Source organism: Pleurodeles waltl, chromosome 7 (genome assembly GCF_031143425.1).
Source record: "Pleurodeles waltl isolate 20211129_DDA chromosome 7, aPleWal1.hap1.20221129, whole genome shotgun sequence".
Taxonomy (NCBI): Eukaryota; Metazoa; Chordata; class Amphibia; order Caudata; family Salamandridae; genus Pleurodeles; species Pleurodeles waltl.
Genome location: NC_090446.1, coordinates 981652134 through 981676649, shown reverse-complemented (window position 1 = coordinate 981676649; position 24516 = coordinate 981652134). Strand labels below are relative to the sequence as shown.

General features: G+C 43.3%; 1 protein-coding gene across 2 annotated transcripts in view; it reads right to left on the bottom strand.

Annotated features, from left to right (window-relative positions):
* Positions 1 to 412: 412 nt before the first annotated feature.
* TSPAN10 (tetraspanin 10) overlaps positions 413 to 24516 on the bottom strand; it is a 68525-nt gene continuing 44421 nt past the window's right edge. Inside the window, exon 3 of one of the 2 annotated variants that reach the window (XM_069199780.1) lies at positions 413 to 1422. In XM_069199780.1, the coding sequence (XP_069055881.1) occupies positions 1389 to 1422 (34 nt within the window). In that variant the 3' untranslated portion in view covers positions 413 to 1388. Of the gene's footprint in view, positions 1423 to 15442; positions 16889 to 24516 lie in introns of those variants that run through there. The other variant, XM_069199779.1, reaches the window with a different exon arrangement.

The window sequence follows — 24516 nt, the reverse complement described above, 5'->3', positions numbered from 1 at the left end:
GCAAGCGCAAAACCCTAACTTCATTCATACCATCACTAGTACCGCCAACGCTGTTTCCACATCTCCGTTCTCTCCATTCGCAAGCTCCGAGATCCCGGGAAAGTCGCGGTGGACCTAGCCCATCATCATTCTGTCAATCGTTTTATCCAAGAAAAATCTAATTCAACTTCTCGAATGGGGCCTCAAAATGCGTAACCGTTAATTCGACACCATGTACTCTAATGGTACAGGGTCCCAAAAGACGTAACCGTCCTCTGCTACCATCTACTGATAGAGCGGAACGTGGTAACAATTTACCTGCGTTCGGATGCTCTTTAGGTCGATGAATCTTTTGACTAAGTGGGAACTCTCTGTACTATTCATCAATCAACTTCATCAAATCGATAATCAATAACGAACATAAGCAACACCTTGAACGACGTAACACTTAACAATCAATCCAGAATACATTTCGGCGAACCCTGACCTTTCAGTCAGGAATAACCACACCAGTTTAATGCAAAGTTAGTGAATTTATTTCCCTATATTAACAAAGCTAGCACAATGTAAATGTGTCTCAACACCAAATGATAAACATAAATGAACATTAATAGCTGTCCATACCGTCGAAACAAGTGTAATCTATGTAGCATTTGAATCACAAGGCATTCGATAGTGGCAATGCAAAGCACTAATACGATAATCTGCAATGGGCTAATTGCGTACATTTAGTCAGCATAACAAGATCTCAAATTGCATCGTGCGACATATGGAATCCTCATCTAACCTCAAATTAGCATCAGCATGTGGGACTTCATGCAAAAACAATTTAGCAACATCAATTTAGAAAACTCCTAGCTAGGGTCTTTATCAAAATCAGCAGTTGGTTACCTAAAAGGAACACAATGCAATTTTACAAATTTCCTTTCATAATTACCAATTCCAATCAGCAATCAATGAAGTCTTCGTCTCACAGGTACCATTTCTCGATCAGTATGGGACGGGACAAGGGGCAGGGGTGAACGGGGCAATTGCCTCACGGCGGCAAGATAAACTTCATGCAAAGGGACAAATCAAAGTTAAAGTCTCTAGGGCAAGAATCATTAAAGTCTCTTTCTCTCGACTAGAGAAAGCATCAAAAGTCTCTCAAAATGGCGTCGCAGCAAAATGGGTCATAATAGCTACGAAGTCAAAATGGCGGGATGTCCGAAGATAGAGAGAGCTTTCCTCTCGTGCACCTGGGTTTTATAGACAACAGTTCAAGTCCAGTAGGGTCTCCATTGGAGGGTTCATAGGTTAGCTTCAAATTGACCAATCAAAAACGACAGTTCTCAAGCTTTTACTTAAGCATACATTATCCTTGGAGATGGGTACGTAATTTGCAACATTGTCTCTCGATTAGCTTACTCTCAGAGCCTCCATTGTCCGCACCTGCAAGTCGACCTTGAATTAAAGAGAAAATATGCCAGGCTGGCACCAACTTTAAGATAAGCATGTGAACAGTTTCAGTGGAAAAGTACAGCTTCAAGCAGAACTACACGTTTAATAGCACAGTGGAAAAATACAAATATTTAAACCGTGAGACCAGGCGACTAGGCCAAAGCCTCCGCTAAAGTAATGCTAAGCTAAAACATTTCAAATAAGCAAATCGTAGCACATGTTTATGATTATGTCGGATTAGTGCAATTCTAATACACCACGTTATATAAAGCACGCGTATAAATGATGGCAAACTACTCTGAGGGCACATTTTGTCCCCGTACAATCTTTATTAATTCGGTTAATGTCACACATGATTATGTCAGCACTACGTTTATGCGTTAATAAATCAAAACCTTCATTTTCTGCTAAGATAAAGGGAGGAAATGAGCATCCCTGCCTATTGCCCCCATGTATTGATATCGGGGGGATAGCAAGTTATTTACTGTGATTCTGGCTGTGGGTCCTGTATGTATCAATTTAGGCAGAGATTTGCCCATACCTATCCTCTCTATCACTGTTAACTGGAGGGGCCATTAGATAAAATCAAATGACTTGACTGCACTTATTTTGAATTTGAACAGCTAAAAGTTAACACTTGTCACTTTTCTTCCTCTTTGCTAATCTCTGGCATATTTCAAGTAAAAGTGGTCTGCTTAGTAAAATATTCAGAAACCTTGAAGTTGGACATACATATTGAACAGTATATGTGACCCGGCAGAGCCCCAACGCACTCCTTGGTAAGACATAAACGTGGATAGGGAGAAAACCTGTGACCGGTCAGCCAGGAAACAGCTAAACCATCTTACTGCTGCTCCTATGATATCTATCATCCGAGGCGTCACCCAAGATGACGTTGAACAAGTTGATCTTATCAAATACAGCAGACGGTAACTTAGGTTCCAGAACCACTGAGGCTGGAGCCTGTGATTAAACACAGCCTGGACAGGAGAGAAGCTGACTCTAGCAACATACTATCAGCAAACCTTGAAGGCAGCCTGTTGCAGATCCATTAGGTCTGTGGATTTCAAAGGACTGGGCAGTCTACTGGGAGAATTAGAAGAAGCGGTGAGTTAGGAGAGAAATACAAAGGTATCCGCTGGGGCCAACATTTATTTCTATCTTCACAGTTAGAGATCCCACTCTTCACAGGATTTGTCCAGGAAGAAGAGCCTTTATCAAAATTCACACTGAAGGCTAAGATGTTTTCTGTGTGCATAGTGGGAGAGAAACTGTGTCATTTAATCAGAGTTATGAGTCTTGGGACTGTCTCAGAGATTCCAAACTGTCTGCAGAAATTACCACTGTGTCAAGTTTTATTGAGAGGTGAACCTTCAAAGAAGGGTCATTAACCTGCTCAGTGTTTAAGAGGAGCTAGCAGTACAAAGTGAATTGAATTAGGCAGTGATCTGTTATTGTGGTATTTATCATAATTTATGATGTTGGAAGTTGAAGTAATAAGGTCAAGAATAGTGGCCATGAACATGGATTGAGAGCATCTGTACGTTTCACAGCTGCAGATTAAATTAAGTGATGAAGTGTATAAAGAGTTGTACAACCAAACATTGCATTTACTAAGGGCCAATGTTTGGGAAAAGAAGAGGACTACTTGACTGGATCAATCAAGAATTTTGCTTCAGGGCTGAGATGCATGCACATAAGGATGAAGTAAAGAATAGACAGGGAGGGAAAGCAGTAGAAGACCAAGGGATCAAACATAGTATCTCTGCCATTGTCAGATATCAACATGTGGAGTTCAGAGCAGTAGCACAGCAGTACTGTTCAATACACACTTAAGCTTGGATCAGTGAGAGTCTAAAAATGAAATGAGAGGGGTCTCTGTAAGTGGGAATCTCGTTTTCCTACCTAGTTTTCCTAATGAAGTAAACAGTAAAAAAAACTAGAGGTGCTGTTCCTATGGCGAAGTAGAGACGGGGTAGGTTGCTGGCGCGCAACACACAGGGCCACTTCTTTTGCAGCTTTGCGCATGACTCTGCTTATGACAAAATGGGCCCATCAAATACATCCCACAGGGTTGGATCAGACCACAGATAGGTTGGATTGTACCACAGACAGGTATTGTTGTCTGTTAGGGTATACTAACGATTACATATCCTTTTTGGTGTAAGGTAGGGATTTCTGATGCTGAAGAAGCACCACAGATCCGTCTGGACCAAGGGGCGCAAAACAGGTTGACCCTACCTAAATCATATGGATGACTACCTGGGTAACTTATGCCCTCCGGGTAGCTTTTCACTTTTGTTTTTACACCTGCCATCGTGACCACAACTATAAAAGACAATTTAGGTACCCCTTAGACAGTTTTAACACACTTTTTCTGCCTCATATCTTATCACCACCCTACACACCACACACCCTCACACACTAGGTCATCATTAAAGCCTATATAAAAAAAAAATCTCTGAAAAAGTGCCATCTGATGGGGTCCATCGGACATTGCAGCGCAGGCTAGATGAGGAGATTGCCCTGTGATGAAGCAACTTTCATTTTATATATATAGATTTCCTAATGAAGTGCCATTTATTTTAGCTGGCGTAGGGCCCTGCGCAAAAAGGTACATGGCAGGTCTGTAGGAACACAGATCAAGCAACCAGTGTTTAAACGGCATGAAAAAAATATTAGTAAGAAGAGAGGACCAATGTCAACCAAAAACGTAACACAAGGTAACACCTAATAACAGAAAATAGAATTAAGGACAAACAGGAACAAATAAAATACTAGAGCATTTAAAAGAACATAAAAGGGTCTAACATAAAATACAAAGTGATTTCTGTACACCAGTAGTAGATGCAATAGCGTAGTGAAGCTTGCAGGCAGAAAGCACGCAGTGGTATAAATTATTGTGATCAAGTAGTATCCAGCAACCCTCCACCGTTAGACCACAAACTTTAAAAGTCCATGACACAGCTTTCAAAAAAGTTCTTAACTAGTATGCCTTAACTTATGTGCCATTTATAATTTCTAGGATTCCTGCCTGGCCTCTGAAAGTAAAGCTGAATTGTTTAATTGTCTCCCTTGCTAGATTCCATACATTTATATCCAGAAACAGGATTCAATAAAGATATCAACGTTGAAAACTCCACAAGTGAATAGAACTACAGCATGGGGAGCAGGGCAATATCCCCCTTAAAAAGACAGGCTTAGTACAATGGTGACCAGTGCAAGATTTCTTTTGTCACTATAAAACCACAACATGGGCAGCAGGTGTGCAAGATTTTTTCAAATAAAATAAGCATTGCATGGCAGCATTGAAAGATTCCCTTACACAGAATAAGCACACTATTTGCACCATCAGTGAGAAGATCCTTCATGCAGATCAGGCGGGAACTCAAAGCAGCTGTGCAAACCTCCTTCACACAAAGCTGCAGCTGTGCAAACCTCCTTCGCAGCATGAGCAGTTGCTGTGCAGGCAATCCTCACATTAAAGAAGAAAGAGGAATGAAATGGATTCTATAACACTAGGAACCGGAGCCTGCATCTAAACTGGTATTCAGTTCCTCTACTCAGATAATAGGACAGCGTACCCAGGATGGCAGACCTTCTGAATGTGGGAGACCGAGTCCATGTACACCATCAGTAACTGTTGGCCCAACACCTATCAGGCTCACAGGGCCTCATCCGAACCCCCAAACCTACCAGAGTGGGAAGGTGATCATGGCAACCTGAACAGGACACAATGACTCCCCAGGGAAGTTATGGAAACAGTTCTTAATTCTTTTGTGTTATTACTCATACATGCCAAGGCGAGACACAAAGAGATGCAAGATAAGTTTTCAATACGTTTATTGAAACAATTGCAACCTGGCATATGGAAAATGAGCTGTGATAATTAGGCAGATGAAACAAAGCAAATTAATCAGCATTACAAACATTGTAAGGAAGGTAATCAATCCAACCATGGTGATTGTGGTTCTAGCAATGCTAGAGGTCCCTACCTGACCCTAAGTCTATGCTGAGCGCATAGCGGGTGTACCCTTCTGCCTGGCTCCATCTAAGTGATTAGCTCCAACCACATATATGGAGACAATGATTGGAGTTGGCCTGCTGTGCAGATGGCAATCCTCTCAGGAGGCTGCTAGATTAGCACCAGTAAAACTCAGCAGCCTCAAATCTCAAGGTGGTGGCTGGGAAGCTGAAAATAAATCATTAAAAAATATTAAAATATTGTTTTATTTTACAGTTGCTGGTTCTTAGCAAGGGGGGAGGGGTGACGCTCCTCCGCCATGTCAAACTGCATGTTGCACAAAATGCATTCCAAGATGCTCATGTCTGGAATGCCCTCTGCCCCTTCTGGGTGAGTGCACCATTTATATAATAAAGCCATACTGTGTTGGAAGCACAGCTCTGATGCAATGCTGTGTCTGGGTGTTAGAAACTGTCTCCTGAACGGGCAACATAAGAATTAGGCTATCATGTACAGTGCTGTGGCCCTGAACAGAAAGTACAGGTTACATGTCATGCAAAGGCTAACTAAACAAGCAACTCATTCTACAGATTTCTAGAAAACTATCATACAAGAAATGTGTGTAAATGTTGTCACTAAAAATAGCTTAGGTAGAACAAATAAAATATGAAAATGTAAAACAAAGCTTAAAAAGGGGTGACCAAGTGGTCCTCCCGACAGAACAACTCAGTGGGAGGAACGGTACCTCATTAAAACAATCAAATTGAGACAGACTGGTGGGGTGGAGTAGGGAATAAAATATAGAATAGAAGTAGATAATGTGCAAGCCATATAATGTAGATAACGTAGATCAGAAGCAAGACCATAGTCTTACCAAGAATTTCCCAACTCAAAGATCACCATAAGAGCTGGGGTGTGTGGTCTGTACTAGATTGGAACCAATGGATTTCAACTGTGAAGGGTTCCTTGAATGCAGTTAATGGATGGTTAGCGAGGGTAATCGTACAAGGCTCAAAGGGATCCTAGATGGTGTTAGGAAGAGAGCTGCGGAATTGTAAGGGTAGTGGATCCATAAATATGGCACTGTGCTTGGGTGGCTGGAAGAGGAAAAAGCACGGTGTGAAGGTCTTCAGACTACTTCTCCTACTGCCTTCACTAGAAGCTCCCATTTACCCTGGCTCCTGCCAACTACTAAACATAATGCTTTTTATCCTTTACACAGCCATTATATTTTTGTGTCACTCCCATACTGTTGTGTGTGTATACAGGCGGCATGGCGTCATTACCAATGAGGTGGAAGCATTAGCAAACCTCACACCTTCCTCAAGCACTGCACCTCTAGGTTGGCCTACTATGTGTTTTTCTTTCCTCCACACTCCCTCTGCATCTCCTACTTCCTACCACCAGACCCCATGCATCTTCTGTTTATTCCCATGCAGGGTCCATACATCTTCTGTTTAATCCTGAGGTTCCTTATCCTGAACTCAGCCATAAGAGTTATATGTCAGAATATTGCATACATAACTATAGTCTGAAATGAATATATTGTACCCCAAATATAATTTACGTAAATATTGTGACATTGTTCATAGATTTTCTATTTTAACTCCAATCTGATTTTAGGACATGGTAATCATATCACTGCAGCTTGGGTAGGTCACAGATGCTATCTGCACCCCCACTCCTAGGGCAGTAGACAAGCAAAACTCCATGGATGGAGTGCAGCAACTGAGTTCACTGGAAGGAGAGAAACCAAAACTGGAAGCAAAAGACCGGGCACAAGCTGACACCACTCCAGTGGCTACCATACTGCTTGCATGGACTTCGGCATGAGTCCTATGCCAGACAGTGCTTAATTTGTCAATAAAAACGTGCCGGTGCCCAAAGCACTCCTCCTAAAACAATTAAATGTGGAAACACGGAATACTGAGGCGGCGTCATCCTGAAGTCATCTCGGGCCTCTTCAACCCATACAAAGCCACTTCCTGCCCCTTCAGCTCACTATAGTAGCTTTCTACTTTCTCCCTTTGTGACGCTTTTTCGTTTTTCCCTTCCTCCGTCTTTCCCATATGTGTATTTTGCTCGCAGTAAATGCCTGGGACAGAAGAATAAGCCCCGGCCCTCAATAATAAGTGCCGGTGCTCAGCACCGGAAACAACAAGCACAAATTAAGCACTGATGCCAGGTCTGGAAGATGATATAGATGGCACAGCCTTCTGTGACTGAGAGACATGTCTGGGTGTGTGCTGGACTCACCCCTGGTCCACCTTGATTTACAAGCACTTACAGTCTGCTAATTATTTTTCATCCTTGCAGTGCATTTTGTACCACCATGTGTTCCGTGGATGTCAGCATGCACAAAGTACAGATTTTTCCAATATTTTTGTGCACAGTTTAGGGAAAAGGGCTTTATATATCAAGCCAAATGCAGACAACAGAGGAGTTACACTTTGTAAGCATGGCAAATGGTACATGGTAGTAGTGTACGGTGATAAGGTTTCAGTGAGATAGACCTCCGAGTTTCCCAGAGTGTCACGAGTCGACTGACTCAGTTCAGCCTCCTTTCCTCCAGTTACCCAATTTAAAATGTGTCAGCTGCTAAGAACGCTGGCTTTGTGAAAAATGCTGTCCAGCTGTATATACACACATCAGTATTTGAAATGGTAAATTGGTGTGATTCCTCATATTTTGCAACGCCTCTTTGGTCGGCATGATCATGATGCGCTCTACAAATCTGTATCATCATAATAATCCGTAGTAACGAAGGCGTGACTTGTGGTATTGGGAGGAGCATAGCGCTTTGAAAACCTTTATGGGCAGCCATGCACTCTACGAGGAATGCATATAGTATTGAGGAACTGGTTTTGTAATATTTGCAATGTCTATTTTCTTATTTCTTTAAAATGGTAACTTTATAAGCTGATTTCTCAAAATTCATTACACGTTAAAAGAAAAAAAACTGCTCAAAATACGTCTGTCTTCAATGACAAGCTAAAAAACAGGCAATGGATGGAGGCGAAACAAAAGTGTTCGGGAAAAAGGATTGCAACACCCTGGATCTGCTTCCTACACCCTGCCCTACACCCTACCCCGTCCACAAGCTCCTCACAACACAAACAGTTGCAGAGTGAAACTTGGCTAGAGAAACAAGCAGTGGCAAAGTTCATAGCTATTGCCTATGCAAGCGCTATTGGCTTTGCCAATGTGTTTAAGCCATGTTGCTCACAAGTTAATAGCGTAGAGAAGAGTGACGTTGAGTGTCAGAGTGGAATGGTGAAGAGTGGAGTAAAGTGTTGTAGAGTGGAGTGGCAGAGAGTGTCGTGTATTGGAGTGGCATAGTGTGGAGTCGCATAGAGTGGCATACACTGGAGTGGCATAGAGCAGGCTGATGTAGAGTGTGTTGGCATAGAGTGTTGCAGAGTATAGTGGCACAGAGTGCAGTGGCATTGAGTTTACTGGCATTCAATTCAGTGGTGTACAATGTAGCTTCATAGAATGCAGTCGCGTAGGTTAGAGTGGTGCATAGTAGAGTGCAATGGTGCACAGTGCAGTGGTTTAGAGTGGAGTGGCGCAGAGTAGAGTGGTGTAGAGTAGAGGCATGGGGTAGAGTGGCGCAGAGTAGAGTGGCACAGAGTACAGTGACGTAGAGTGCAGTGGCATAGAGCAGAGTGGAGTGGCCTAAAGTTGAGTGTTGCAGAGGGCAGTGGCGTAGAGTTGAGTGGCATAGAGTGCAGTGGCGTAGAGTGCAGAGTAGAGTCAAGTGGCATAAAGTGCAGTGATGTAGAGTGGTGAAGAGCATAGTAGCATTGAGTGGTACAGAGTAGAGTAGAGATCTGTAGAGTGCAGTGGCACAGAATGCCGTATCGTAGAATGGAGTAGTGTAGAATGGAGTAATTCAGAGGAGAATGGTGTAGAGAGTGCAGGGAGTGCAGTGTTGAAGAATAGAGTGTCAGAGTGCAGTGGAGTAGAGTGGCATAAGTAGAAGTGGTGCAGAATACAGTGATGCAGAATAGAGTGCAGTGGAGTAGAGTGCAGTGACAAAGTGCAGCTCTGTGCAGTGCATTAGCGTAGAGTACAGTGCTTAAGAGTATAGTGGCATAGAGTGCAGTGTCATCTAAGGCAGTGCTGCAGATTAGAGTGGCATACAGTGGATTAGCATAAAGTGAATGGGCACGGAGCTGAGTGTTGCAGAGTAAAGTGCATTAGTATAGAGTGTATTGGCATATAATGCAGTGGTGTAAAGTAGAGTGGTCAGGAGTGCATTGGCATAGAGGAGAGTGGTACAGGGTAGAGTAGAGAGGCGTAGCTTGAAGTGGCATAGAGTGCAGTGGCGCAGAGTGGAGTGGTGCAGAGTGCAGTGGTGTGGAGTGGTGAAGAATGGAGTGGTGCAGAGTAAAGTGCAGTGGTGTACGGTTTTGCAGAATAGACTGAAGTGGCATATTCATGGTGTGATAGCACACTGCCGTTACAGACAACACATTTTCAATTGAAACGTCCATTACATTTGCACAGACATAGTGTTACTAATAAAACTTTACAGTGCACAACATGTGTGAAAAACCTCCTACTGTAATGATTTTTTTTTTATCATATTAAAGTATTTGTTTCCAACATACTTCAGAAATAACAAAAAATGTGCATAATTTGTTTTCCTAATTCTGATATATTCTGAAATACTTAGTTCATTTAAATGATGTTGTGTGCTAGAAAATAACTCTTTCTTTCCACCAGTATCCAGGAATATTGTCACATAAATCCTCTCACTTTGAAGTCAGAGAAAGAAAAGTAAGCAAGCACCCTCCAAAGACAGCGTCTGAAATTTGTCCTTGGTCTTTGATGGCACAGAAAATGTGACAAGATAAGAGCAAGATTTACAGGCCTGTTTACAGCAGGGGAGCACTTGGAAGGATACTGTAAAAAAGATTTGGGCAAGGAAAGGCACGAACTCAAGCTGGGCAGCCTAAAACAAATAAAGCAGGCAAATGAAAGCAAGAAATTGGGAGTTACAATCCACAAAGCCAATGGCACGCAACAGGCAGAATGCATTCCTAGGTCAGCTTTCTGAAGATCTCTTTAGCAAACCAAACAGTTGCACTAATTGGTAGGCTGTGACCTGCAAGGGAGATGCTGGGGTCACCGATTGGGGTGCATGACCCATGCGGCCAGTAAATTGCTACCTAGACAACATTAATCTTAGAAATGGACAATAGCATGTGGGGGAGAGGGCAGGGACCGAATTGGTAACCGGGTTTGTTCCCTAGCACAGGGGTCGGTCCTCCAGATTTACACAACACAGTGTACCTGTACAGAATGCACTGTAGGTGTGCAAGATAATTAGCAGAATGTAAATATGGAGCGGGTAAATAGAGCAGTACATGTACATTGCAAATTACTTGCTAACAGAAGATAAAAAAAGGTTTTTTCGAAAAAGACAAAAAATACTTTTTCACAATGCCAAAAACTAAGTCCTCTAGGCAATAGCCAACAATTCATCCTTGTGATATTATACAAATGTAAATGTCCTATAGCTTTCTCACTCACACACAAATACTAGGATCTAAAACAAAGCTGAATGGAGCCACCACTAAGGACTACACTGAATACACAGAGAGCAAACACAAAGATGCATAATTTGCTTGACAGTGGGCATCATTGACCTGCCAAACATTAAAATATTTTTACTTTAAGGCCCGGAGGATGAACCTTGGAGGGGCTGGTTGTAGAATGGGTCAGGGCTTTGATTCCATCACTGCCTTTCTAGTCCCAGTGGCAGTTTTGGATATGGTGCGGTATAGAGCCTGGAAATGCTTCATTCAGGAAACAGCCCTATCCTCACCCAGAAACACTGCAAGTGTTCAACACTGGCACTTATGTCGCAGGGGAGGCTGCTAAACACCTGAGGTACAGACCCGCCACTATTCAGGGGTTTCCAGCTCATCTTGTGTTCAAAGTATGAAATTGTTTTTTTTTCGGGAGACTGTTTGAAAAGAGAAGATATTGCACATGGTGAACCCATGCATGCTGGCTGGTGTGTGTTGTGAAATTCCAAAAATATAGGATAAGGGCATCCTCCTATTGCTGAAAGGCACGGATGCTATTCCAGTGGCAGATATGAGCTACACACACATTGCTACAAAAGTAATACATGAATATGGTACCAGAAAATATGATAACATGTAACAAAAGTGTAATAATTTTATATACATCTGTAAATAATAGATTTTAAGTCCAAACTTGTTTTGATGAGTACAGTTATAAGTGAACTTGAGACCTTTTTTATTGTGTATTTCTTTAGTCATTAAGCAAGGACTGAGTTTCAGAAACAAAGATGCATTTTATATCCATTTTAAGGAACGTTATGGTGAAGTCTATCATCCAAACACGCAGCAGGGTGCAGGTGATATTGTTTGGAAAGTGATGTCGAGAGAAAAGTCATTTACTGAGACGATCAACGCGAGTATCTGCAGGTGTGCTAGGTAAGGACATGAAGGTCAGCCCTATAACCTCAACATGGCCATAGGAGAGACAAAGCTACATTGCCTGCACCATCTCCACAGCTTTTCAGGGCCTTGGTATGTGAGACCACTCTGAGAGCACTGCAACCCGACTGAGTGTTTTTGCAAACAACACTTGCAGTATTTTATTTTCAGTGCTACTAAACAGAAAAACCTGTGATTGCAAGCCTGTGGAGCTATGATAGTTTTCGTTCTAAGACCTTAACAGACATTTAAAAAAACTCAGAAAATGACCAATTCACACTGCACAGTGCAGGATCCTAAGAGCAACCCTCCATAGACTGTCTATCCTCGTTTTGCCTGTCCTTCAATTGTGCAAAATGGGGGCTGACTGAAGCTAACTGCGGGTCCTTACCTACAGTCACATCTTAAGCATAATCCTCCACGGGTGGCCCAAGCATAGTCCTTCACGGGTGTCAATCTTCTATTTCACAGGGCTTTAGCCAGACACAGATATCAACCAACCCCCACTGCACAGGGCTGAAGAATGTGGCCATGGTATGCAACTGATCCTACACAAATCACACCAATGCAACTAGGTCTATCTTGAGGGTTCAGTCTCAAGGGAAATCCAAAAATGTTTGTAATAGAGCCGATCCTACAGAGCTAGCCAATATACACTGCAGGCAACGTTCAGTTGTGTGCCATGGTGGTTAGAGGACACAGGGAAGGTCTATGATTTGTGAATCTAGCAAGGTCGTGTGAATACCATATGCCTGGTTTCCATTTGGGATCCCCTGTAGGCCTGGAGATAGCGTAGGGTCATCCCTCACATGTATGTTATTTTTGGGTTTTAATTTTTCCCAACACGATGCTCAGTGCACCGTGTGACATCATGTCAGCTTTAACAGGTGTTCTTCTGCAATGGTGAGCCAATTACAGCACAGCTGATTCACACACCTGCAGCTGGATGATAGCAGAAAAAGCTCGCTAGATGGTGATCCTTTTATTTTTAATTTGGATTCGCAGATCTGCAGAGGACCCACAGGTTAATGGTCCAGATACCTCTAAAATTAACATCTTCATTACCAGACTCGAACAATTTCTTGAAACTTACTGAACAGATTTTCACAAAACCAAGCAAAGACACTTCATTGAGTAAAGTTCTACGTAAGTGCCCTGTTTTTTTGTAATTACATGCATCTGATTTTTTTTTCTGTATCGAGAAGCACAGATTTCTATAGGAGTTAAAAACTTAAAAATGAAAGTGTCACTTTTGGGGCCCCCATTTTTTAGCCCCAGTTTACGGATCTTCAGGAATGTTGCAGCAGGAGCACAGAGTGAATGACATTTTCTATTAGAAACGTTAGTGCAGATTTGTCTAGCTGCACGAAAGTTATTCAGCAAAACCATGCCTTTTCAGTGACAATTTTGACGAACTGAAAATACACAGGTGCCTGGGTCTTATATAAATGTATTTATTGATAACATAGTGGCAGCCACCACATGTTATGAGGTCCAGGTGTACTTTCAATTTATTTGCCTATATCTTTAACCTTGATCCCCATAGATAGATCTAAACAAAAATGGTCAGACTCATGTATGAAGATGAGATCTGGCTTACCAATTTTCGTGCACTTCCATGCAGCAGAAAAATTGTTACTGGAGGAGGCCAAAAGTATGGGCCTGATTGAGAGTTTGGCTGACAGATAATTTTACAACGCCATGGAGAGGGTACTCCACCCGCCAATCTTAGAGATGTCCACCAGCCCAGCTGACATCTCGTGCATTTCAAGGACCCGCCACCACAGCAGTTCATGTAAATGCATTGACAGTCTGACGGATTGCTCTGTCAACATAGCGGAGACGTCCGTCATACATTCAACATTGTTTCTATTTTCAAAAACAATATCCCAAAGTGAGAGATTTTGGGGGAAATTAAAAAAAAAAACAATTACCCCTCTTGCTATGGAAGCTTTCTCCCAGCAATCACTATGTTGAGGCTTCAGAGGTATATGTTGGTGGCAGAGATGAGCAGTCGCTGCCGTCTGCATGCCGAAGTATAGTCTGACTCTAAATGACGCCTTTGCAGGGGAGTACTCTCGCCATTAACTTTAAAGTGGACCCTATGTTTTTTGCCCACCTGAGCTCCAATAGGAAAATTGCTCACAACTGCAGAAAAAAACTGCTGAACAGAGATATGCAAAACTTGTCATGAAAGTAAAATTGTAAACAGAAATCATGCTTTTTAAGGTTTGCTTTAAAACTGTTGCGAAGATTTTGAGATATTAGCAATTCAAAAGGGTTTTGAGTGAGCTTGAAAGATGTAACTCTTTTTATATATCTTGTAAGCCATTTGTTGTTTGTCTATAATGTTTGCACCAATTGATGAATATGCATGAAGTTTGGCAAACTCCCACTTTGTTGATATTACTCTTTGCATTTTCAAATTTCTGGACATTCATCAATTGGGTGGGGGTCCAGTTAAAAGGGAGTGGGGCAAAAAGTATGCAATTGCTAATAACTCTGGCACTGTATGATTAATCCACACAGAATTTGGCACACGTTTGGAAGGCTTAATTCTCTATTGATTATCTATTATTCTCCCAATCTACCGGGGAGTGGACAGAGTTAAAGTGGGGCAATAACATTTTCCTCTGCTTGTAACTTAACACTGTTTTTGAATCTGTATCAAATGTGATTGACAGCAAGTAACACCCAGTGCACGTACTTAGGTTTACATGCTGATCAATTAGGGAAAGTGGCAAAATTAAAGAAGGAGGTGTCAAACATTTACTCCTAGCATTGGCACCATTTGATGCCTATTCTTGGTTTTCTTTATTGTGTGCAGGGTCTACTGGGGGGTGGTGGGCACTTCAATTAAGTGTTAATTTGGTAACAGTTTGGTACCACTTAAGTTCACACAAAATTTGGTAGAAATTTAGCAGGTTTACGTTTTTGTGAAGATTAGTAAAAGATAAATAGTGGCAATATAGGTTTTATTCACTAATGGGTTTGTCCAGTGCAAGGCCATGCACGCCTTGCAGCCAACCCCCTCTGCAGACAGCCAAGAGTTTTGTACAGGGTGAAGCTGAAAACTGTGCTCAGTGTAGAATGGGTGCATGGCAGATGAATGTGGTACACCATTCAAAAACGTGGCATTTACTGAAACCACACAGTTAAATATTAATTATGATTAAACAAACACAAAACTGAAAAAGTCCTGAAATTAACCAGTTATGGCCTTAACGAATGGCAGATTAAAAATAAAGTTGTACACAAACAGAAAAGCAAGTCAGCGGAGAGAGTTATGGTGTGCACTGTGCTCTACATGTATACAGGCACCTTCTATATCTACATACACATTACTTATATCTGCAACAACAAATTCAGAAATGGTAGCTGTGGCTTACATTTCATGCACACCAACGTCTCTAAAAACTGCTTCAACACACAAAGATGATGAAGCTGCAAAATAGGTCTCAACATCCAGTTATCCAAGCATAACATCTGAAAGATTAGCATTTTTCCAAACATTTGGGGATGCACACAATCTAAATATCAATCTAAAACATTTTTTCAGATTACATAATTTAATGTAGAGATTGTTTTTTAATTCATTGCTTGATAGTTCTTCTATATCAATTACAAACTTTATATAATGCATAGATGAGCCAAGCAAGTTCCTAGGAAGTGGGGGACTTCTTTTGGGTAATAACTTGTGGCATTTGATGGCTCTCGACATGGGCTCAATATCATTGTCCAGTTACAATTGTGCCTTTATAGTAGGTTGCATCATTAATTGTCCTGTTACTATTGTGCTCTCATAGTAGGTTGCATCATTAATTGTACTATCATTATTGTGCTCACATAGTAGATCACATAATTCATAAACTTTATATTCAATTAAACCCGTGACGATGTCACGCTGATAATTCAATATGCCAGGTAATATCACTTTACAGTATGCATTTCAGAATCTGCCAGAGGAAGCCTTGAGTAACTACTATTCAAGTTTTAGAAATGTAAGTGGCCCCTGTTATGTGTCAAACCTTCTTTCCGACTGGACGTTTTTGTCAACAACTCTTTGCCTGCATACTATATATATATATAATGCATGCATGCGTGTGTCTGCGCACACCTTATATAGACTGATGTCTACAGACATATAAAAATGTTAGCTTGTGTTAGATAATGCTTGCCACAGAGATAGTGCGAATATACAGAACTACAAATTAGTAAATGTTTCTATTATTCAGTTCAGTGAAGCCCAAGCTTCACTGATTTACAGGTCACATAATGAAAGGACTGACTGAAGGGGTGACACGTAATGAGAGGCAGATTGATAGCTCTGCTATGAAAAACGTTCGATTAACTTGACTGCCCATTCAGCTTGTTTTTTTTGTAAGGATACAAAATGTTTGCAGCTAGTGGGTTTATGACAAGGGTGGCAATACTGATGCACAAGTCCAGTGTGACAAACCAAAGCAAAATCCTACTGTCTGTGGCGAGTGGAGAAAAGCTATAAAGTAATTGAGAGCATTCCCAATTGGAAGCTTTTGAAAGCCTGGCAGAGCCGCAACGTGATCAGTGACTTATCAGGGAGTACATGTCCGATTTTGACCGGTTTGGGATTATCTCACCCTTGCCCCTATAGGGGCAGTACCTGTTCACCTTCGGGCCTCTCCACTTCGCATAATGTCCACCTAGAATTCCCACATTGATTGACCTGTAGCTCTTCGTTTACCACTGACTTTTGATCAAATCTATGTCCCCGAGTAACCTGGTGGCAAGAAGAAGACTTAGGATCTCCAGGACCAAGAGTACAGCCGCAGCGGTACCGAGGAGCCCCAGATTCCTACTGACCCAGCGTGCCAACTGGGACATGCACCCTCCCAGGTAAACAAAGCTCTGTGCCACCATCTCCTCGGTGCCAAGTGCTCCGAAGCCGCACTGGGTATTGGCTACTGTCCCATTCTGGAGAGGGTCAATGCAGCAGGAGAAGGGCACCCCACAGGCATTGGCACCAGGAGAACTGCAATTGAAATATCTGTAAAAAATTGACAAGGAGAGAATGAGTGTCAGATAGCTGTGTGGATTACAGGAGCATTTTACAACGTGTTCCTTGCGAAAATGACCGTGCATGCTACTGAAAACAATCTCAGTTTCTCCCTTACTCAGAGTTCCCCCCCCCCCCCCCCCCCCCCCAATACAGTAGCATGAACATGTGCCCTCCTATTTATTCTGCACACACAATATTTTGCAAATCTGGCTAGATAGAGGAGAGTTCACACTGGGGAACAGGATATTGTATCAAAATGAGAGCACGTGGTGCAGTATGGCGCAGTGGGCCAGGAGCTCATTGCTGAATGAAAACACAACATGAATTTCATTTGAACATAAATTGAATGTAGAAGAAAAAGATTGAATGGCACATTTTCAGTTATGTACATAATTTTCAGGAGACAACACTTGCAGAAGACACCTACATTTCGATAATCATACACAATGCATGCACAGGGAGAGGACCCCAATGTCTACTATTAGTCACACCCAGGTTTATAGTCAGGGGTTATTGGGCTAAGATAATTTCAATCAGAGATGTTTACTCCTGGTGTCCAAGGGAAGAACCTCACTATTGGACACAAAACCAAGCATTGCACCGTTTAGGATGAGACCCTCACGGTAGCAAAGGTGAGCACCCCAAGGCTTACTCAGAGAGGTGTTGTGTGGTTGGAGACTCAGAACTTAACAAACTGGCCAATAAAAGTTAGATTGTCCAGTCAGCCCCAAGTCTCTAAAAGGAGTAGTACTTTACTTACATTACATACACACATACAACATAATGCTGTGCATAATCGGTTCAGAAATAGCTATTGCAAAAATAGAGCAGGCATTTATAATCCCCATATTGTGATTATAGCAGAGATATTTCAGATACTCCAGGGGACAACCTTGTAAAAATGTTCATTGTGCCAAAGTCCCCAATTAGCCTTGGGCTCACCATATTAACATGTAGGAAGTCTTGTGTAAGACTTGCTACGACGGGAGCCCTTGTTTATTGTCCTTCTTCTAGAGTCCCTTAGAAGTGCCGCCCCACCTCCCCCTCCAACCCTGATCGGTTTAGTATGCACGGTACATTGGGCTGTCAGTCAGTTCATAGCACAGGTCATGCCTGTGGCATTCGGGTGTCACAGCTTACCCATGCTGCCTGCAGGTTCTGCACCACAGAACCCACAGAGCACAGGGAGCAGGGACCGCACCACAGCCCAGGTCTTCAGCTGAGGAGAGGCAGAATCACCACTAGTCACAGGGTTGGCAATAGAGTCACATGACTCTCATTTCAGTGAATCTTCCAGATTGTGATTCTTTCTAGGGGACAGATACAAAACCCACTACCAAACTAACCCCTGGAGAGTACATAGATCAAGATGTCAGTTCTGCTGAGGCAGTTCTCCGACTATATTGTGGTTTGTGTTTTGGGTAGGTCATAGATTGTGACCCACTTTCCTTTAGTGCCTTATGGCTTCTGGAGCTTCCAACTATTGTCTGACCACAGAGTCACAGCGCTTAGGGACCCTGTGATGGCACTTCAAAGCTTCTCCTTCGTGGAGTAGTGGCAATCACATGCTGGTGCACAGTTGACCTCTGTGTTTCAACTCGCCTAAAATCTTTCACAGCTGTTCTTCTGAGCAGCATCTCCCTCATTCAAGGACACACCTTATGTCCCTCCTGGGCAGTTGTCAGCTTTCTCCCTTGAATCAGAGCCCAGGCAGCCCCTCATAGCAATCTTGATTGGAGGTCCCAGGATTCTGATCCCAAACCTGCCAAAGGGAGTTGGCAGTTGACACCGCAACCTGGAGTACAGAGTTTGTCCTGGACACTGGTGCAGAGACCCTGGAGAGCCTAGACTGCTTTTACAGCATTCCTGGCACACTGCCTGAAAGCCTCTCTCCTATCTTTCTACTATTGTGCCAGACAGGAGTTGTGTATTATTTCAATAGTTCAGTTGTTACACCAGGTCTACTAGGTGTGACCAGGAAGGTGGGTTTGAACTGGGAGTCTCTAGGCAGGAAAGAAAGGCAAGGGAGGTTACTCTACTTAACTACCTGTTACCTGATGGGGTAGCCCCTCCCTAGGCCTATGGGGCAAAAAAGGGCAGTAGAAAATTCCCTAGTTTCAAAGGGGTTATTTGTTTCCTCTACTTAATGCTCCTCAATCTGGCCTACTGCAAAGGATCCCTGAAACGTGCTGGAGTGAGTTCTGCAATTAACATCTGCTACCTGGGCTCTCCTTCCAACCCTCCATCTGCGGTACCACTTCAGTGTAGCAAATAGAAAAATTGATCCCAGTGTGGTTATGGCCACGTTAAGTCACATACTCCGAACACACATCCTCTGCACACTGTAAATGGTACACATGTGCAACAAGGATGGGTGACGGACCCACTTACAAAAGATGAGAGAAGCCATTGGGTGACCCTCCCTGAACAGGAGCGCTATAAATGGTGTCACTGCTACCACTGTTGGTGTTCTGCGGCTCAGCGGGCGGACGGAAAGCATGGTGTACATTCTGTCCCGTCTAAGCAGATGGTCTCCATCTGTGTCACAAAATTATCTCTGGGACATATGTATAACCATACTGAGTGCTAGACAGGGGTCAAAAAGTTTCAGACTGATGAGCTCAAGTTAGGGATGAATGCTCCCCAGAACAATGCAAGTACAGTTCTCCATCCCAACAGTAGAAAACTTGAGAATAGGGCTTGGAGGGAAAGGCCAATCGACCAATCACTCCAGTCAATGACATGCTTAGTTTCTCAGTGGCTAGACCCCCACACCACCTAATCTATACTCATTGACTAGTGAAAGATCGATCACTTCCTCTCCTTCATAGTTACTTCCAATCTGGCTTTAACTTGCGCATTTGCTACTTTTCTGTCTTCTGATCAATTTTTTTGCCATGGTTTAACCTTTCCCTCCCTTCTTGCCGATGGTCTTTGACTACCTCTAGACTCCTGCTTATAATCTAACCGCCTTCTCTCAAGACCTTCGTTCACCCTCTTATGTGTTTCCTTTGTACTTCGCATTCCTGTAATCCATGTCTCTGATTTTACCTTACCCTTCCCTCACTCTGAAGTGTGTTCTTTTGCTCCTCTGTGGCCATTGTTATTTGCTTTAACCCGCATGCAGGAGTGTATTTTCAGGTACCAGATTCTCCCATTTGTATATCACCCACTTTTATTTCATCCCTACGTCATCTATAAATATGAGTGTTTGGCACTGACCCGTTTCACATGTGGAAAACTGTTTAGCTACTTTTCTTTTTAAACTCGGTTTGCCTTTTGTAAAGCTCTCTAAAGACCTTGGGGTACATTCACACTATATAAAACTGCAAATAAGGAACTTTTGTCTCTTTTCAATGTAGAAAAAGAACTGAGATATAAAAAGTTCTAAAAGCAAAAAAAAAAACACAATGGAAGAAACATGTTTATATATTAGAGAGAAGGTACAACTATGCAAAGCAAGCAATATATATGTATGCATTGGTATGTATGTATGTAGTATTTGTATAGTGTGAACCTAGCTAAAAGGCAGAGGGGTGCAGTACAGTGTCAAAGACAAATGTATATTCAAGAAGTGTTGAGAGTTAACTTGATGGTGGGAGCAGAAATGTACTATTATCGCATTGTTATGTAGTGTTCCTTACAGGGGTGTTCTTCAACTCTTCCATAAATTGGATGAGCTTTGGGGTAGCCTGGATTGATAAAGAGATGTTCTTCTCGATCTTGGATGGATAAAAGGAAAAGGCCTGTTGCTTTCTTTTCTTTTTTTTTTTTTTTTACAATCCTTAGTCTTCTGGCTGGTGTCTGTCGAGATCCATGAGAGAACCATGGTGAACTTGTCTGCAAGATAAGAGGGGCTTCTGGTTGTAATGCCTTTGTAAATGATGCAACTGGTTTTGAAGATGCTGGCCTGGAAGGGGAATTAAAAGAGCTCCACCAGAATGTTGGTGATGTCATCGTAATTCTTTAGGCTCAAGATGAATTGTGCTGTAGCATGTAGTATGCCCTTTATGGGGGCAAACTTTGAGTCTTGGGGTCTTGGGATCACTAAGCATGATATTACCACTATCCAGAGACGAAAGCACGATATGAGATATTAAGTGATATTTAAACCTATCAGTATGTCATCTCCATCATAAGTTAATTCGTCTGATGGGTAAATAGGACGGAGTAACCTCAAAATAATTCTTAATACGATACACCACCTGCAGAAACTATCAGAAAGAGATAACAGTGTCAGAGCCATTGACATGCTGATGTTAATGAACTGCACCGAAGTAAAGGACGTAGACCACTGATAAATTAACCAAAAAACGGACCTGCTGTGAAAGTGCATGAGAATATAGAGTTATTGACTTCAATCATTTATTTTGGAACAATTGCTTATCAAATACACAATAAACGTATGCAGTGCAGTGAGGCTCTTTAAACTCAAATGGGAGCTCCGCCGGTTTGCATCAGTGCATCTCCAATTGGTATGAAAACTACGCTTTTGTTGTCATTTCAAGTTGATCTGGTCACAATTTAAATTTGCAATCCTATCATTAAAGTAGTAGAATGAACCATGCATAACAACATTACAACGACCAGCAACAAACTATACATAAAGAATACGCTTTAATCGGATCACAAATGGAGCACACCATACAAGGAGCTTACTGGGACAAGTATAAACGACTTAACTGACGAGGCTTACAAACTTGAAGCAAGAAAGACAGCGCAACAGTATTCCATACGTGTGTTAAAAAAATCTGATATATTCCAAATTATAACATAACCACGTATAACGAGAGTAATCAAATTCTATTACTGCAGAGCAAAATAATCAAAACATTATCCTACAACTGGACAAAGACTTTAAGGATGGTGTGGATAAATACCTTTAATAACCCATCACTAACCCAGGAACATAAAAAAACAAGTTGATGTCATTTTTGTGCGTGAAACAACCATATCATTCATTTTTTGCACTCTAAGCTAATGGCTACTTCGCATGTGGCCATTTCCATTCCTGTATGCATGGAACAGGAATGGAATCTTGCTTGATAAATAGTGGTAGGACCCCTACTAGGCAACACTTGACATAAACACTGAGGGGCATATTTATACTCGGTTTGCGCAGAATTAGCATCAAAACAAATTACGCTAATTCCGTGTAAACTTAACTCCATATTTATACTTTGGCGCTAGACCCGTCTAGTGCCAAAGTTATGGAGTTAACATCATTTTCTGGACATGGAAACCTACCTTGCGTCAATGAGATACAAGGTAGACGTTCCTGTGCTGAAAATGATGTTATGGCCTTAATGCCATATTTATCCCCCATGCTAAAATCAAGCAAGGGGGATGGGGATCTTAAATAATGGTGCTAAGCTTGCTTAGCGACATCATTTAACACCTGGGTATGGGCAGGCATTAGGGGACCTGTGGGAATGTTTCCATGGTCAGAGACCATGGAAAGAGCCCACAGGTGCCATTCCCTGGCCCCAGGGACACCCACACCAGAGGGACACAACAGGATGGGGAACCATCCCAGGTAAGTCCCGGTAAGGATTTTTTTTTTCCCTCTTGGGGCGCTAACTTAGGGCCCACTGCATGGCACTGGCCCCAATGGCCATGCCTAGGGGATATTTGTCCCCTGGGCATGGCCACTGGGGTGGTTGGCATGGCTCCTGTCCATCGGGGTTGTGCACCAGGAAATGGAGTTACTCTGCTCAGAGGCATTTTTTAGCCTCTAAACAGTGTAGCACCATAAGTCGGCGCACAACCTCCAGTTCCCCCTATGCGCCCCCCACCCGGTTAGCCTAATTTACAATGATGCTAACCGGGCATTGCCGCCGGCTACCACCATTAAATAAATATGGCGCCCAGCCGGCATCCAGGAACGGTGCTAGCCAGCGGTAAACTTTTACACGCAAAGCTGCGCTAACAAGGAATACACTCAGAATCACGACCAGCACTGAAGACATTCTCAGCGCCGCCGAACACCTGCACTTCCAGATCCACACCGATCCACACACCACCCTCAGAGGGACCCTCGTCTACAGACCCCCCAGACCCTGACAGCAGTTCAGTGACTCCATCACCGACGTTATCATCATGCACGCCCTCGCATCCACAGACTACATACTCTTTGAGGACCTGAACCTCCACCTCGAGAACACCAACTACAACTCCACCACCCTGCTCGCCAACCTCGCCAACCTTGGACTCAAGCAGGTCGTCACAACACCCACCCACCCACTCCGCAGGGTACACGTTCTACCTCATCTTCTCTGCCAGCAAACACGTCTCCTTCAGCCAAACCACCGAACTCCACTGGACCGACTACCGCTGCATCCACTTCACCTTTGAGAAACCCACAATGCACTACTACCAGCAGGAGATTCCCCACTGCAGATGGAACAAGGTCACCGAAGACCAGCTGATCACCACCCTCTCCCAGAACCCACCAATCAACACCACAGACACTGAAACAGCCGCCCGCAACCTCAGGCAATGGATCGATGACTGTGCCAACACTCTTGTCCCGATCAAGAAACCTTTAAACAGACACACTGACAGAAAGGCCTTCACCGGCAACCTCCAAGAATCCAAGCAAACATGCCGAAGACTCGAGAAGAAGTGGAGCCAAGAACAGACACCGGACAACCACACAGCCTTCAGGAACGCCATCCACAGACATCATCAACTCATCCAAACCGCCAAAAGAACCTCCTTTAAAGAACACATCGACAACAATGCACACAGCTATAAGGAGCTCTTCAACATCGTGAAGGAACTCTCCAACCCAAGTTCCAACATCAACGACATCCCGCCATCGCAAGACCGCTGCGAATCCCTTGCCACCTTCTTCTACCACAAGTTCGCAGACATCCATGACAGCTTCAATACCAGGACCCCCCGTCAACCACCGACACCACAGACTCACCGCCCCCTAGCCACACCAAACTCCTGCCCTCCTGGACCCACGTCAACAATGTCGACACCATCAAAATCATGAACACCATCTACTCCGGCTCACCGTCTGACCCCTGCCCTCACCATATCTTTAACAAAGCAAGCTCCGTCATCGCACCCCAACTCCGGAAGATCATCAACAGCTCCTTTGAGATCGCCACCTTCCTGGAGAGCTGGAAACATGCTGAGATCAACGCCCTCCTTAAGAAAAGCAAGGCGGACCCAAAGGACCTCAAGAACTTCCAGACCATCTTGCTGCTCCCCTTCCCAGCAAAAGTCATCGAGAAGATTGTCAACAAACAACTGAACCGCTTCCTCAAGGAGAACAACACTCTGGACTCCTCCCAATCCGGATTCCACAGCAGCCACAGCAACAAAACCGCCCTCATCGCCACCACTGACGACATCAGGACCCTACTTGACAAAGGCGAAACCGAGGCCCTCATCCTCCTGGACCTCTCAGCCGCCTTCGACACCGTCTGCTCCCACACCCTATGTACACTCCTCAACGACGCAGGGATCCGTGACAGAGCCCTGGACTGTATCACCTCCTTCCTCACCGGCAGAACCCAGATAGTCCTCGTCCCTCCATTCCACTTTGAAGCCACCAAGATCATCTGTGACATACCCCAGGGGTCGTCCCTCAGCCCGACCCT